At 40.3% G+C, this 16,578-nt stretch overlaps 1 protein-coding gene across 2 annotated transcripts in view; it reads left to right on the top strand.

Moving 5' to 3' along the window:
* fbxl17 (F-box and leucine-rich repeat protein 17) overlaps positions 1-16,578 on the top strand; it is a 706,116-nt gene that overhangs the window by 80,265 nt on the left and 609,273 nt on the right. Inside the window, exon 6 of one of the 2 annotated variants that reach the window (XM_059969496.1) lies at positions 9,441-14,917. The exons of the other annotated variant lie outside the window; for it this stretch is intronic. Within the exon in view, the coding sequence (XP_059825479.1) occupies positions 9,441-9,929 (489 nt within the window). The 3' untranslated portion in view covers positions 9,930-14,917. Of the gene's footprint in view, positions 1-9,440; positions 14,918-16,578 lie in introns of those variants that run through there. 2 annotated transcript variants of the gene reach the window in all.

Raw genomic sequence — 16,578 nt, 5'->3', positions numbered from 1 at the left:
GGTCTTGAGAAGCCAAGGAAGCATTAGCTTTATACTTTGAGCTTTGCTGCTAGTGAATTGTTAATGCGTTTTATATTCTTGGAGATATCTTATTATTCATAATCTTAACTAGGTTAACCATTTAATTATAAAGATAAGTGTAAAATGTGATTCCTGATGAAGGATCTCGGCACAAAACGTTGACAGTTTACTCTTTTCCATAGATGCTGCCTGGCCTGCTGAGTTACTCCAGCATTCTGTGTGTGTTGCTTTGGATTTACAGCATCTGTAGCATCAAACTACATTGTGTTCATGTAAAATATGAATTTGTTTTTCTATCACTAGTTGGCATAATTAAAAGATGCACAGATTAAACCTTGGCTTCTTTTAGTATAGTGTGATCACCATCACCTTCTGAGCAATGTTGGAAAAATATCCAAAATGGAAAAAAATACTTGGCATTTCTCTTCTTGGGCTTATTTTTTATCTGTTTGATTTATTTACCTCCAGATGGAAATTTAAAAAAAGGATTATTAAAATCTTCTGTATGACCATTTGTACTATCTCCCAAGTTTCCCGATGATACAAAAGCTGGGTAGTAGTGTGGGAGGTAACGAGGATGCAGATAGACCTAAGAGAGATAGAGACAGGCAAAGTGAATTCCAGAGAAAAATATGAGGTTATCTGTTTGGACTTAAAATAAATCAAAATAGTTGTGTTTTGTTTTTAAATAGTGGAAAGTTGATTTTTTTTGGCATTCTATTAGATTTGGGTATTCTTACACATAAATTGCTGAAATTTATCACGTGAATGTACCGAGCAGTTAGCAACACAACAGTACATTGACCATTACTGTAATAGAATTTGAGTGTAAGGGGATGGATATCCTACTGAAATTACATAGGTTCCTGGGGGAACGCCTGGAGTATTGTGTGCTGGTCTGGTCACTCTAATTCAGGAAGGTTGCACTAGCGATAGAGGGAGGCAGATATACCTGATTAATTCCTGGAAAGAATATTTTATCATGTGAGAAACGATCAAGCAGACTGGCCAATGAATAATAAGTGATTTCATTGAACGATACAAAACCCTTGAAAGGTAGATAACTCTTCACTCAACCCTGGAACATCTGGACAGCAAAGAAACATATGTTAGGATGTTCTTTATCAACCACAGCTTGGGATTCAGTGCTATCACCCCCTCAAAAACTAATCAATAAGCTTGTAGACCTTGGCTTCCTTGAGCAATTGGTTCATCGATTTCCTTACTGCAGGCCTTAGCTTGGATTGACAGCGGCATCTCCTCCACAAACCCCATAAGCACAGGTGCACCACAAGACTGTATGCTCAGCCCCCTGCTCTATTCGCTTTACACGTATGCCTGTGTGGCACAACTCTAATGCCATATTTAAGTTTGCTGATGACACCACTGTTGTAGGCCGAATCAAAGGTAGTAATGAATCAGCATGTAGGATGGAAATTGAAAATCCAACTGCGTGGTGCCACAGCAACAATCTCCTACTCTGTGTCAACAAGACCAAGGAGTTAATCATTGGCTGCAGGAGGAAACTGGAGGTCCATGAGCTGTTGCTCATCAGATGATCAGAGGTGGAGAGGATAAGCAACTTTAAAATCCTTGGTGTTATCAATTCAGAGGATTTATCCTGGGCCCAGCATGCAAGTGCAATTATGAAGAAAGCTCAGCAGTGCCTCTAGCTTATTAGCAGTTTGTGAGGATTTGGCTTGGCATCTAAAACTTTGAGCTTATATGGTGGAGCATGTATTGACTGGCTACATCACAGGAGTCAAACTGGACATACTGGAGACAGACAGACATACTTTATTGATCCCGAGGGAAATTGGGTTTCGTTCCAGCTGTACCAACCAAGAATAGTGTAGAAATATAGCAATATAAAGCCACAAATAATTAAATAATAAAAAGTTAATCATGCCAAGTGGAAATAAGTCCAGGACCAGACTATTGGCTCAGGGTGTCTGACACTCCGAAGGAGGAGTTGTAAAGTTTGATGGCCACAGGCAAGAATGACTTCCTTTAACGCTTAGTGTTACATCTCAGTGGAATGAGTCTCTGGCTGAATGTATTCCTGTGCCTAACCAGAACATTATGGAGTGGATGGGAGTCATTGTCCAAGATGGCATGCAACTTGTACAGCATCCTCTTTTCAGACACCACCGTCAGAGAGTCCAGTTCCACCCCAACAACATCACTGGCCTTACAAATGAGTTTGTTGATTCTGTTGGTGTCTGCTACCCTCAGCCTGCTGCTCCAGCACACAACAGCAAACATGATAGCACTGGTCACCACAGACTCGTAGAACATCCTCAGCATCGTCTGGCAGATGTTAAAGGACCTCCGTCTCCTCAGGAAATAGAGGGAGCTCTGACCCTTCTTGTAGACAGCCTCAGTGTTCTTTGACCAGTCCAGTTTATTGTCAATTCGTATCCCCAGGTATTTGTAATCCTCCACCATGTCCACACTGACCCCTTGGATGGAAATGGGTCACCGGTGCCTTAACCCTCCTCAGGTCCACCACCAGCTCCTTAGTCTTTTTCATGTTAAGCTGTAGATGATTCTGCTTACACCATGTGACAAGGTTTCACACCGTAGCCCTGTACTTAGCTTCATCTCCCTTGCTGATGCATCCAACTATGGCAGAGTCATCAGAACACTTCTGAAGATGTTGTAGGACGTTGTAGAACAAAGGATCCTCCAGAAAATCCTGGCAGTTCTGGATAATGTTTCTCACCCCATGAACAAAGGAGCACATTAGTATAAATCTAAGACAACTGTGTTGCTCCAAAAGTGCTATATGAGATCATTCTTACTCTTGGCCATCAGGCTCTGTAACGAATTTACCTATAGCTTGGGAAGTGATCTTGTAATCTTTGACTTGTAAACCTTGTACATCTTATTTTTAAGGTAACTTATATTTATTCTTTCTTACTTTTTTACTACTTGTATATCTCTGCACTTGTAATGCTGTTGTGACACCGTGATTTCCTTTGGGATCAATAAAGTATCTATCTATCAGTTTTGGAACACTGCAGAGAGGTGAAGATCAGCTATGAGCTACTGATTGCTGGACTATACATGAGGGTTCAAATGGCATGGTTCTATTTCTAATTCTTAATTTCTTAGGTATTTTGTGATGCATTTGGCATTGAGAGATGGGATTAAGAAATTTGAGATTACATCAGGGTTGGATATAGAAGATGCTTGGAGAACGCTGTGATACAAGAAGTGAAGAGTTGTCGTTGGCAATATATTTTGAATTGCAGCTTTGATACTGAATAGTTAGTCACCGAAGAGCACCTGTTTACTAGCAATAAAACTGGTTGGAATGATATTTGTCTTTCTATTTGAATGATTTTGATATTCAGTTGTTCTGAAGCATGTTGAGCAGCTCTTTGTATGTAAATGTTCTCAACATGCCAGTACATATGTTATTTCATATCTATCACATAATTTTCTGCATGGTAAAATATATTCAGAAACTGTAGAATTAGGTGTAGTTCTAATAATTAAAAATCAAGATCAAAGCATAAAAAATAAACTATTTCAATGGTGCTATTTCTAACAGTTGCTAAAAGGTGCATTCAAAAATTGGCCGCATAGTTAAGCATGAATTATTAATTATGGATTTGCATTTGTTGATGAAATGTGTAAGCGTGATCGTATATGAACAAGTCCTTATGTAAAATGAAAGTTGCTAGCAATTTCTTTCAAAATGAAGGTCAAAGGCTATTGCTCCATTGAGGAAACATTTGAGAGGAGACAGCAGGTGGTTGTTTGGTAACTCACATAGATAATAAGCATCGATGCAGTTGCTCCTTTGATTTAGCCATGGACCTTGCTTGGCTTTAGACATGGTCCTTTGAAGAGGAAATTGTCTTTCTATTTATGATGAATTCTCAAAAAGGGGGATGTCAGGTCTATTTCCGAGGTGCTTTTCGGATAGAGATTATTGTTTTCTAGATTTGGAGGAGCTGACAAGTGATACAATTATGTTCTCTAGTTTAGAATCTAATTCTTGAAATCATCTTTGAAAGTTAAAAATAAAAACTTCCATTAGTTTGTCGTGGATTTGCTGTTAGTTGCTATGTATTTTAGTATATTTTTCTACTGATTAGCGCAGATAGTTCAAATAGAAATATTAATGTAATTTATATGAATTAAACATTATGTCTATTCACTTAGATGCATTCATTGTTTGAAATGTTGTGATTTGATTTGTTAATCCGATGAAAATAGTTAGTTGAGAATGCGAGTCAAAGTTACTCTGCATATTCTTACAACACAAGTTTTTTGTTCAGGCTTTTGATTACCACAGATTTCTTTGTTTTACTGAATTGAGGTGTTAAATATTTGAATTTCTGCTTTATATATTGGATCATCCCACACTTTGAATAGGTATTTTTCTCTCTCCAGAATTGTAACTGCACAGTAAATTTCCAGTATGAAACATAGGGTGCAGTTACAGCAATTGGCTTTAGGACATAATAATCAACTCTGAAGAAGGTTTTAAAATCAGTAAATATTTATCATGGGAATTAATTCATTATCAGCGTTTTGTGAATCATTGTATTTTTAAAATGTGTTAGTACAGATTGGCTAGTAATGCCCTGTGTAATACTGGATCAACCAGCATTGTGGTGCACTTACTAAAGAGCTTGTAACAAAAATAAAACAGCTTAACTTTTTGGATGTTGCATCTTCCTTGAATCAATATTGGGGATGGTTCTTAATTACTTATGTTTGCAGATGCTGACATATTACTGCATATTTCTGCATTATGGATTTTTCAGATTTCCAGCACTGGCCATGTTTTTATCTGATTCAGCAATTACTAAAAGAAATTTTACTAAAAGGATTATATAGGACCATAAAAATTTGACATTAATATCCTTATTTTTAATTTCAGAAGCATTGATCTTGTCTGAATGATTTATAGTTCTATCTTATGTTGTAATGAACAAAATAAAATGGATAGCATTTTATCATACAAGAGAATTATCTGGGCCCCTCAAACACATTTAGGAGTTAGTTGTGATGTAAATTAGCTCAAGTTATGTAAGCATATCCATACATTATACAATTTTAACACATTTTTATTGTTTTCAAATAGGCTTAAACAATGATGATGATCTGTATCATATGGGATGAATTTCTTTCCTATTTGTTCTCCAAATGCTGTAAAAGGTCAAAAAATCAAATGGGTAAATAAAAAAAAGGTTTCTCTTTTTCAGACTTTCCATTCGTTTTCTGTCTGACTGTTCTCATTTTTTTAGAATTCAATTTACAAAAAAAATTCTTGTAGCATTGTGTCTCATTGCTATCCACAATGGTTGCTAGGATACCAGTGCTTTCCTTTATCCACCATGCCTTCCTTTCTCATTGCAATAACTGCTTGAGTGAACATGGTGGAGCACCATTCAGCTTTATCCCACGATGCAGTGGTAAAGGAATCATTGTCCTGGAAAATTTAACAACGCATCTATGCCTTCCTTTAGGCACTGTCCAACAGAGCTTCAAAAAATCATGTATTATGTTACAAGAAGTTGGTGCAGGTGTATGCTATTCAGCTCTTCTAACCTGTGCCACAACTCAAAATTACAACTGAATTTTCATTTTACACTTCCCCAGTATCTATGATTATCATTAATACTTATAATTGTCTTGATGTTTGTCTTGAATTTACTCAGTACTGTACCTAGGTTGAAAATTATTGCTAATTCCCAGTACAATGCACTTTCATTGACGAGTCCTGACGAAGGGTCTCGGCCTGTAACGTCAACAGCGTTTCTCCCTGTAGATGCTGCCTGACCTGCTGTATTCCACCAGCATTTTGTGTGTGTTGCTTGAATTCCCAGCATCTGCAGATATCCTCATGAATGCATTTTCATTGTTGCTTTGCATTTGGAAGCATCCTTGATCCAATTAATAAGATTTAAGCCAATTTAAGACTACAAATCATGAATGAAAAATCTGCTGCCTTTAACATTTCTCTATCTGCAGCCAAACTCAACAGGTTAACTCAGCCTAACACAGGGTTCCATTGCTTAGAATCATTCATAAGTCGGGAATGAGCAGATGGAAGAGTGAGCAGGCACAGGAAGTAAGCTGCCAGCTAGCCTCACTGACTCAGTAAGTGAGTGAGTCTGCTGAGCATTCCAGCTCTTCTTGGATCGACCCAGCCTCCTATCTATTAGTGGGTGGTGGGAATGTGGAAATGCCTCATTTGCACCTGGCAGAAGATGCCTGCAGCCCCATCCATTCTGCTGTCTTCCAAATGTTTGTTCATATATTTGGGGTGTCCATAAGTCAGGCATTCATAAGCTGTGCAGGATCTGTATCCTCACTTTAAGGATTTTATTTGATGGGAATTTATTCAGTGGTAGACAGAGAAGGATAAATCAACAAGTAGCATTACTGACCATCAGTAAATTGGTTCTCAGCCTTGAAATCAGCAATTTTTCCTGCACATCTGATTATCTGAAAGCTTCCAATCGGTACGTTGAATTAAAGTGTACATTTTCCCCTGAATTTATCTTGTGCAATTGCTATTTTGTGTTACAATAAAATAACTTAATTGCACAATTTTCATCTTGCCAAAATTAATGACAGTGGGAAGGCAGTTGTATTGACTGATAAGGTCAGTTTTAACCTATTAGACAAGTTTAAGATGAAGCTTTAAGGCTAGCAGAATAATAAAAGCAATAAGTGCTAATCCTCAACAAAAAGTTATTAAAATTTTCAGTCCATATATTAATGTATTACATTGAAGGACATAAATGAAGTTGCATGTGCTGGACACCATGGGCTATTTCTGCCAACAGGCTGTCCACTAATTTGCAAACTACCTGGAGTAGCCTGATGTAATTTTTGATATGTTGAAATAAAAAAGCAACTTCAAAAGGAGTAGAGATGGTACGAAACGAAAGCATTGATGCATTACCTGAAAGACGGGAAGAATTCGAAGAAGTTTCAGACATTATATCCAAATTATGATTGGGTTGTCAGAAGTTTTATTAATGTTCTTGGCTTCCTATGCATAATGCCACTGGAAACATGTTGTAGAAAATCACGGCCGCGAGCGTAATTTCTGGAGTCCAACCAGGCAGTGCAAAATTCAACGTTTTTAGCTATTTATGAAACAGAACTCTTGCTCTGAGAACAGACTGAGAGTTCTGTCTGTTTCATAAACAGGTATATGTAGTTCATATATATGTAGTTTCATAAGTACAGTGAAATTATTTAAAAAAGGTAAGCAACACTTTATTATGAAAGTTTAAGTTATTTAATGTATATCAGCGTGTTAACAATTTTAACTTTATGATTTCTTTTTTTAATATTAAATTTCATTCATGTCAAAAACATTCAATTTAAAGTTTTGAATTTAAAGGCTGCTTTACAAGATAAGAGCCCGTGGTATTAATGGAAAGATACTAGTGATAGAATATTATTAAGGTACAGCTCAGAAACAGGCCATTCGGCCCATCTAGTATGCGCGGAACCATTTAAACGGCTTAAACTAGCATGGATAGAAGATTGGCTGACTGGCAGGAAGCAGTGAGTGGGAATAAAGGTGGCTGGTTGGCTGCCAGTCACTTGTGGTGTTCCATAGGGATCAGTGTTGGAGCGACTTCTTTTCACATTATATGTCAATGATTTAGATGATGGAATTGGTGCAAATTTGCAGATGATGCGTAAATAGGTGGAGGAGCAGGTGTTGTTGATGAAGCAGGGAGTTTGCAGAAGGACTTAGATTGAGAGCATGGGTAAAGAAATTAGCAGTTGGAATATAGTGTAGGGAACTGTATGGCTATGTACTTTGGTAGGAATAAAGGGGAAAAATTGAAAATGGGGAGAAAATTCAAAAATCAGAGGTGTAAAGGGACTTGGCAGTCCTTGTGCAGGATCCCCTTAAGGTTAAATTATATTTTGAGTTAGTGCTTTAAATCCATCAGGCCCAACCTTGTGCAACACCTTATTGGTAATAATAACCCAGACCTTCTGGTTCTGCTAATAAGTCTCATATTTCTACATTGGATGGTGCAGGGAAAGAAATCCAGGCGCTAGGACTGAAAGTTAGTGCTTTTAATTGGAATTTCTACACTGGCAAAATCTTCAGGATTCAATCCATTAACATTGATTATTCAAGCAGAAATAAACATGCATGCACTAAGAAAGTGAATTTTGCTTCTATTGTATCAAAGCATTTTGAAGTTTTAATAATGACAACTGTGGAGATAAAAAGGGAAAGTCGCAAAGAATGTCAAAACTTGTAAAGCAGCTTTAAATCAATTTTAGACGTAACTGCATAAGAGTGATCTATTCATTGATTTTAAGATGCAGTGTGTGGTTACCATTTAGGTCTGTCATTTACAGATTCTGTTACCTTTTGATGCAAGGTCATTGATGCCAATAATTGTCCTGGTCAAAAGAATAATCTTGTTAGTTATTGCATCAGGAATTTATTTGAAAATTTATGGAACTATGGAAATGTAATAAGCATGTTGTATTATCCTTGTGGCTAGGTACTCATTTAATGTTTTGACTATTTTATCTCTAATTTCACTGTCACTTAAAATTAAGTTTTTAACATATTTGACCTTTTATGCTCTTTAACATTGAATTTAATGTTAGCTACACTAATATTGAATGTACCTTTTGACATTCTTCATCAGATTCTGATATTCCCCTGAGTTCCTTCTCTTTTTGTTTCTCCTGTAATCTTTTCAGTAGTTTGTTTCCTTTGGTCTCTTTGATCTCCTTCAGCTATGCAGTCCTCTCAACTCTTCCAATCCTGGAAATTATTAAATTACCATATCATTGTCAATCACATTCTGAAGTTCACCATCTTTCTTTTTACTCTTTATTTCTTTGAAGACACTCCTTAAACCAATTTCTTCATCTATGTTTTAGTCATGCACTGTAATATCTCCTCAAGCAGCTTGATGTCAAAATCTATTTAATAATATTTCCATGAGGGGCCTTAATATGTTTTGCAAACTGGAAGTTTCAAGTAATTTAACAAATATTATTATATTGAAAATCATAGCACTACAATTCTGTGTTCATGTTTACACCAAGCAAATTAATGAGCTTGACAATAACTCTGGGCTTTCTGAGATGGTTAACTTTTTAACTGCTCCATATCTTAATTTTCTTGCTCTCTGTAATGAGAGGTCATGAGCTGTGATTAAAACTGAACAAGCTGGTCCAGACCTCTGCAATTCCTGATACAATATCTAACAACTGCACCCTCAATAGTGAGGTTAATTATAAACTGCTTTCTTCTTGGCCTTTTAGGTAAGGTGGCAATTTAGCATAATTAATACAGTTTTGGCAAAGCTCACAAATTGTAATAAATACCTCTGTCATTTGCTTGTGTTATTGTTTATTAACTTGGACAATCATAATTTGTAATCTTTAAATAGGCCAAGGTTGACTGGAAAGGGACACTAGCGGGAAGGACGGCAGAGCAGCAGTGGCTGGAGTTTGTGCGAGAAGTGAGGAAGGTGCAAGACAGATATATTCCAAAGAAGAAGAGATTTTCGAATGGAAAAAGGATGCAGCTGTGGCTGACAAAAGAAGTCAAAGCCAAAGTAAAAGCAAAGCAGTGGACATACAAGGAAGCAAAAATTAGTGGGAAAACAGAGGAATGGGAAGTTTTTAAAAGCTTACAAAAAGAAACTGGTAGTAGTCTCTTGAAGTCCGAGGAAGAGGAATGTGTTGCGCAGTTAACGTCTGTGGGCATGCATATGACTTCTGAGGCCGAAGTCCGAAGCGCAGATACGGTTGCAGATGGGGCAAGGAACACCACCTGTTGGGGCAGGAGCATATGCCTTCCTGTGTCTTTCTTGGCTCACCTCGAGGCGCTGCAGACGCTAGTTGGCTTGGAAGTTGTTTGCTGCCTTGGAGCATAGATTGCGCTACTTGGACCGATCAGCAGCAGTGTGTTCGAGATCGCGGGGCTGAAGGTTGTTGAGCTGCTCATGGACTGGGCTCTGGGGAATCTGGTCGAGTACTGACTGGTTGACAGTAGAGGGGCGGTTCAAGAGCTGACTGAAGTGTTCCTTCCATCTGATGTTGATGCCCTCTTTGTCCTTGATAAGCGAGGATCCATCTGCAGAAAACAGAGGAGCTATGCTTGACTTTGAGGGACCAAAGACAGACTTGATGGCGTTGAAGAACTGCTTGGTGTTGTTTGTGTCAGCATAGTGCTGAACCTCATCCGCCTTTTTATTCCACCATGTGTCACGCATTATACGGATTTCCCTTAGAGCGAGTGCCTGATAGGACTTGAATCTGTCCTTTTTGCAGGTAGAGCTCGGGTCATCCTGCCATTCTTTGAATGCCTTGTTCTTCTTGGTGAGTAGGTCATCGATGGTGGTACTATTCTCATTGAACCAATCTTGGTGGGTGTGCTTTCTGCGACCTAGGGTTGATTTTGCCATTTCAGTTATGGCATTTTTGAAGTGGCTCCATTTCTGGATTGGGTTACCTGTGAGTGGCTGGTTTGTTGATAGTTTCTGTTTAAGAGTATTTTGAAATTCGCGTAGACACGAAGGATGCTGAAGTTTGGAGGTGTTAAAAGATGGCTGTACTGCCTTTGGATGCTTTTTGTGAGATTGAACGATGTGTAGCTTGAGGGTGGTGCGGAGGAGTCTGTGGTCTGTCCAACACTCTGCTCCTCGCATGGCTTGTGTAACGACTATGTCTCGGATGTCACGTTGATGCACAATGACATAATTGATCAGATGCCATTGTTTGGATCTAGGGTGCATCCATGTTGTCTTGAATTTGTTGGCCATTCTGAACACTGTGTTCATGATAGTGAGATCATGCTCTTCACATTTGCTGAGAAGCAGAAGGCCATTGCAGTTCATCTTCCCGACTCTGTGTCTGACAAGCACTCCACTCCACTGATCATGGTCTTGGCCGACTTGGGCATTGAAGTCTTCCAGCAAGATCAGCTTATCACTGGCCGGCACTGAGCGCAGGATGGAGTCAAGGTCGGCGTAAGACTGCTCTGTGGTTTCAGTAGGGCTGGTCAGGGTGGGGGTATAGGCACTAATGATAGTTGCATGTCGGTTTTGGCTGAGGCGCAGATGTAGCTTCATCAGTCTTTCGCTGGTGCCGACAGGCAGGTCGGGGAGCTGTTTCATCAGGGTACTCCTTATAGTGAAGCCCACTCCGTGGATCCTGTCTTCGTTCTGTGCCCTTCCTCTCCAGAAGAAGTCGCAGCCGCAGGCAAGCTCAGTGATGGATCCCTCATCTGCAAACCTGGTTTCGCTCAGCACTGCAATGTCAATGTTGTAGCGAGCAAGTTCTTTACCAATGAGAGCTGTTCTCCTTTCAGGTCTTGCAGTGTTTTCCCTATCCATTTAAGGTGTGAATGTTCCATGCTCCTATACAGAGAATCTTTTTCTTTTGATTTTGATTAAGACCGCAATGATTGGATGATCCGTCAGTCGCGGTTAACTGGCCCGATGATCTAGGGCAGGCGATGTTTAGGCCACCTTTTCTAGGCCTCTCCCTGATTACAGGGTGGATAGCGCTGTCCTAAAAAGGGCTGCCCAGTCACCCTGGATGCTGCCAGACTCCCCTACTGCCCTGGGTTCAGAGGAGAACAACCATCTGTCCAAGGGCTGCTGACGTGCAGGTTTGCAACTGCAACTCAGTGGTCACCTCCACCTGTTGGTTCACTGCTCTCCCATCACCGTAGGGATTTTTTGAAGAGAGAAAGAAGACGAAGATGCACAACACAAGGACCTGTGCGTGAAAGATATTATAGTAAAAAAGCCTTAGCACAGAGACAGTCCTACTCTCTCGGCCTCGGAGGTCAGGATCCACTGGCACGAAGATCATCACACATGGCGGCCTCTTCGGCTGCAGGAGTTGCTGGATTATAGATTGATGAAGTCCTCCCTGTTGACCACCTACAGGACTCTGGCTCCAGATTTCTTCTAAGGGTTTACTCCCATAGCCTTTTTCATGATTGGGTGTGGCCGCAAGGCAGCGGAGGTTTTGAAATCAGAGTCTCCCTTCTCCTAGGTGGGCAGTTGACCAGGACTAACGAGCCCCACCTGCCCGAAGGAAGGAAACAAAAGGAAACTAAGAAGGTCATTAAGAAGGAAAAGATGAATTATGAAAAGAAGCTAGCAAATAATATCAAAGAGGATACTAGAAGTTTTTTCAAGTATATAAAGAGTAAAAGACAGATGAGAGTAGATATAGGACCGATAGAAAATTATGTTGGAGAAATTGTAATGGGAGATAAGGAGATGGCAGAGGAACTGAACGAGTGTTTTGCATCAGTCTTCACTGAGGAAGACATCAGCAATATACCGGACATTCAAGGGTGTCAGGGAAGAGAAATATGCGCAGTCACAATTACAACAGAGAAAGTACTCAGGAAGCTGAATAGTCTAAGGGTAGATAAATTTCCTGGACCAGATGAAATGCACCCTTGTGTTCTGAAGGAAGTAGCAGTGGAGATTGCGGAGGCATTAGCAATGATCTTTTAAAAGTCGATAGCTTCTGGCCTGGTTCCAGAGGACTGGAAGATTGCAAATGTCACTCTGCTATTCAAAATGGGGACAAGGAAGCAAAAAGGAAATTATAGACCTGTTAGCTTGGCATCGGTGGTTTGGAAGTTGTTGGAGTCGATTGTCAAGGATGAGGTTATGCAGTACCTGGAGGCATATGACAAGATAGGCAGAACTCAGCATGGTTTCCTTAAAGGACGATCCTGCCTGACAAACCTAGTGCAATTTTTTGAGGAAATTACAAGTAGGCTAGACAAGGGAGATGCAGTGGGTGTTGTGTATCTGAATTTTCAGAAGGCCTTTGACAAGTTGCTGCACATGAGGCTGTTAAACAAGATAAGAGCCCATGGAATTACAGGAAAGTTACATATGTGGATACAGCGTTGGTTGATTTGCAGGAAACAGAGTGGGAATAAGGGGATCCCATTCTGGCTGGCTGCCGGTTACCAGTGGTGTTCCACAGGGGTCTGTGTTGGGGCCGCTTCTTTTTACGTTGTATATCAATGATTTGGATTATGGAATAGATGGCTTTGTGGCTAAGTTTGCAGATGATGCACAGATAGGTGGAGGGACTGGTGGTGCTGAGGAAACAGATTCTGCAGAGAGACTTGGATAGATTGGGAGAATGGGCAAAGAAGTTGCAAGTGAATTACAGTGTTGGAAAGTGTACGGTCATGCACTTTGGTAGACGAAATAAACGGGCAGACTATTATTTAAATAGGGAGAGGATTCAAAGTTCTGAGATGCAACGGGTCTTGGAAGTCCTCAAGCAGGATATCCTTAAGGTTAACCTCCAGGTTGAGTCAATGGTGAAGAAGACGAATGCAATATTGACATTCATTTCTGGAGGAATAGAGTATAGGAGCAGGGATGTGATGTTGAGGCTCTATAAGGCACTGGTAAGACCTCACTTGGAATACTGTGTGCAGTTTTGGGCTCCTTATTTAAGAAAGGATGTGCTGACATTGGAGAGGGTTCAGAGAAGATTCACTAGAATGTTTCTGAGAATGAAAGGGTTAACATATGAGGAAAGTTTGACTGCTCTTGGACTGTACTCCTTGGAGTTTAGAAGAATGGGGGGGGGGACCTCATAGAAACATTTTAATTGTTGAAAGCCATGGAGAGTGGATGTGGCAAAGTTGTTTCCCATGGTGGGGGAGTCTAGTATGAGAGGACATGACTTGAGGATTGCAAGGCGCCCATTCAGAACAGAGATGTGAAAATTTTTTTTTTAGCCAGAAGGTGGTGAATCTATGGAATTTGTTGCCACGGGTGGCAGTGGAGGCTAAGTCATTGGGTGTATTTCAGGCAGAGGTTGATAGGTATCTGAGTAGTCAAGGCATTAAAGGTGATGGTGAGAAAGCGGGGGAATGGGACTAAAGGGGAGATTGGATCAGCTCATGATGAAATGGCGGAGCAGACTCGATGGGCTGAATGGCCGACCTGCTCCTTTGTCTTATGGTCTTAATTAGCAGAATGATGGAATATAAGAGCAGAGCTACAATGGATGTTTCAGTGATTCCCCAACTTTTAAAAAAGATTGGGGAAGATGAACAAGACATTAATGGCAGGAATACAAAAAGATTGAGCTGAAATTATTTTCTTTGGAAAAGTGACTGAAAGGAGCCTCAATTACGGTATATTTATTAGTAGAAGGATTGGCAGTAAGAATGGGAAATTGTTTTCACCCAAATGGAGCTAGGAAATGCAGGTTAATGCCTGAAAAGGTGGTAGAGCTGAAACCCTCTACAGTTAAAAAAATTTTAAGTGAATACTTTTAAGCAAGTGCAAGAGGCTGGGCATAAGTCTGGGAGCTCTTCTTTTGGACAAGCAGGGGCATAATGTGCTTAATACCCACCTCCCTCGATGTGATATGAAACTGGAGTTGGTATTGAGTTATTATTGTCGCATATACCAAAATGCAGTGAAAGGCTTGTCTTGCGTACTGTCATACAGATCAAATCATTGCACAGTGCATTGAGCTGGAATGAGGTAAAACAATTACAATGAAGAATAAAGTTCAAAAGCTATCGAAATAGTGCAGTGCAAGAAAAGTGTGAGATCTAGACTGAGACCAAGAGTCCATCTTATTAAACAAGAGGTTCGTTCAAGAGAGTGATAACCGTGGGATAGAAGCTGTACTTGAGCCTATGTGCTTTCAGGATTTTGCATCATCTGCCAAATGGGAGAAGGTAAGAGGAAAGATTGTATAGTTACAAGAGAAAATCTGCAGATGCTGGCAATCCAAGCAACATACACAAGATGCCGGAGGAACTCAGGAGGCCAGGCAGCATCTATGGAAAAGAGTACAGTTGATGTTTCGAGTTGAGACCCTTTAGCCGGACTGGAGAAAAAAAGATGAGCAGGCAGAGTTAGAAGGTGGGGGAAGGGGAGTGGTGAAGTAAAGAGCTGGGAAGTTGATTGGTGAGAGATATATACAGGGCTGGAGAGGGGGATATCTAATAGGAGAGGACAGAAAGCTATGGAAGAAAGAAAAGTGGAACACCAGAGTGAGGTGATGGGCAGGCAAGGAGATAAAGTGAGAGAGGGAAAAGGGGATGGGGTATGGTGGGGATAGGTGGGAATTCCCAGAAGTTTGAGAAATTGATGTTCACGCCATTAGGTTGGAGGTTACCAAGTCAGAATATAAGTTGTTGCTCCTCCAACCTGAGTGTGACCTTATCACGACAGTAAAGGAAGCAGGCGATGGACATATTGGAAAGGAACACCGTATATTCTGTCTAGATAGCCCCCAACCTGCTGGCAAGTTTTTGAACTTCCGGTAATGCCTGCCCCTCTTCACCATTTCCCATCTCACTTTCACCTATCATCTTGGGTTTCTCCCTCTCCTCCCCCCACCTTCTGTCTCCGCTTGCTCATCTTTTTTTCTCCAGTCCAGCTTAAGAATCTTAACCCGAAAGATTGACTGTACTCTTTTCCATGTATGCTGCCTGGCCTGCTGAGTTCCTCCAGCATTTTGCGTGTGTTGCAAAGATTGCCTTGGGTGGGTTGGGTCTTTGATTGTGCTGGCTGCTTTACTGAAGAAGTGTGAAGTAGAGACAGAATCCAGAGATGGGAGGCTGGTTGCTTTGATGTGCTGAACTGTGTCCATAACTCTGCAGCTTTTGCAGTCACATGTAGAACAGTTGCCATACCAAGTTATTATGCATCCAGATACAATGGTTTCTACGGTACATTGTTAAAAATCAGTACAAATTGTTGGAGAGTTGATAACAATGATAAAGTGAAGGCTACACTGAGGCAGGAGGTTAAATATTGCGGTAGTGTGCATTGTGTTGCTTTGAAAATCCAAAGTGCCTCCAGCTTTAAGCTGCTGGAGCTATTTTGAATCTATACAATTTTGCATGATTACAGTACTGTACAACATCACTGTACAACACTACTGAGGGTTTCCTTGATGTGAAGTTAGAACTTTGTCACCTTAAGGACTGTGCACTGATCACTTCTATCATGAGCAAACAAATCTGTCACAGGTAGATTGTTACAGATGATGTAATTTTTTCTCTCATATAGGCGCACTGATTACCTACTGTAATTGTTTTTTTTTATCCCCTTCAGAATTCAGACAGCTTGGTCATTGGTATTTTATCTAGCCACTTCTGGTGATGGACAGTTTTGTCCCTTACCCTGAGTACATTCTGTGTCTTTGCTGCTTTCAGTGCTTTTTTCAAGTATTGTATAACATGGAGGAGCTCTCATTCATCAGCTGATGTATAATGGCAGGTTGTATTCAGGTGGTGTTATCATTGCTCTTCTGAGATCTGATGTCAAGAATCTTAATGCATGTTTGGTGACATTGTATGTCTCACTAAGGTGAGTCTGTGATACCATATCATGGGGCAGGTGTGATTCTGTGACAGTTATCCCAATTTAGACATCATTTCCTTTATGTTGACTGGGCTAGGAGCAGCATCGTCATTTCTGAATTTGGTGTTGAGGTGGTCAATCCAAACTTAGCGATAGTGTATGATTTGCATGGGTTTTTCAGAGGCAACCAAGGTGA

The sequence above is a fragment of the Hypanus sabinus genome, chromosome 5 (assembly GCF_030144855.1).
Source record: "Hypanus sabinus isolate sHypSab1 chromosome 5, sHypSab1.hap1, whole genome shotgun sequence".
NCBI classification, from domain to species: domain Eukaryota; kingdom Metazoa; phylum Chordata; class Chondrichthyes; order Myliobatiformes; family Dasyatidae; genus Hypanus; species Hypanus sabinus.
Note: the sequence above shows the minus strand (reverse complement) of the source record. Positions and strands in the feature narration are given on the sequence as shown.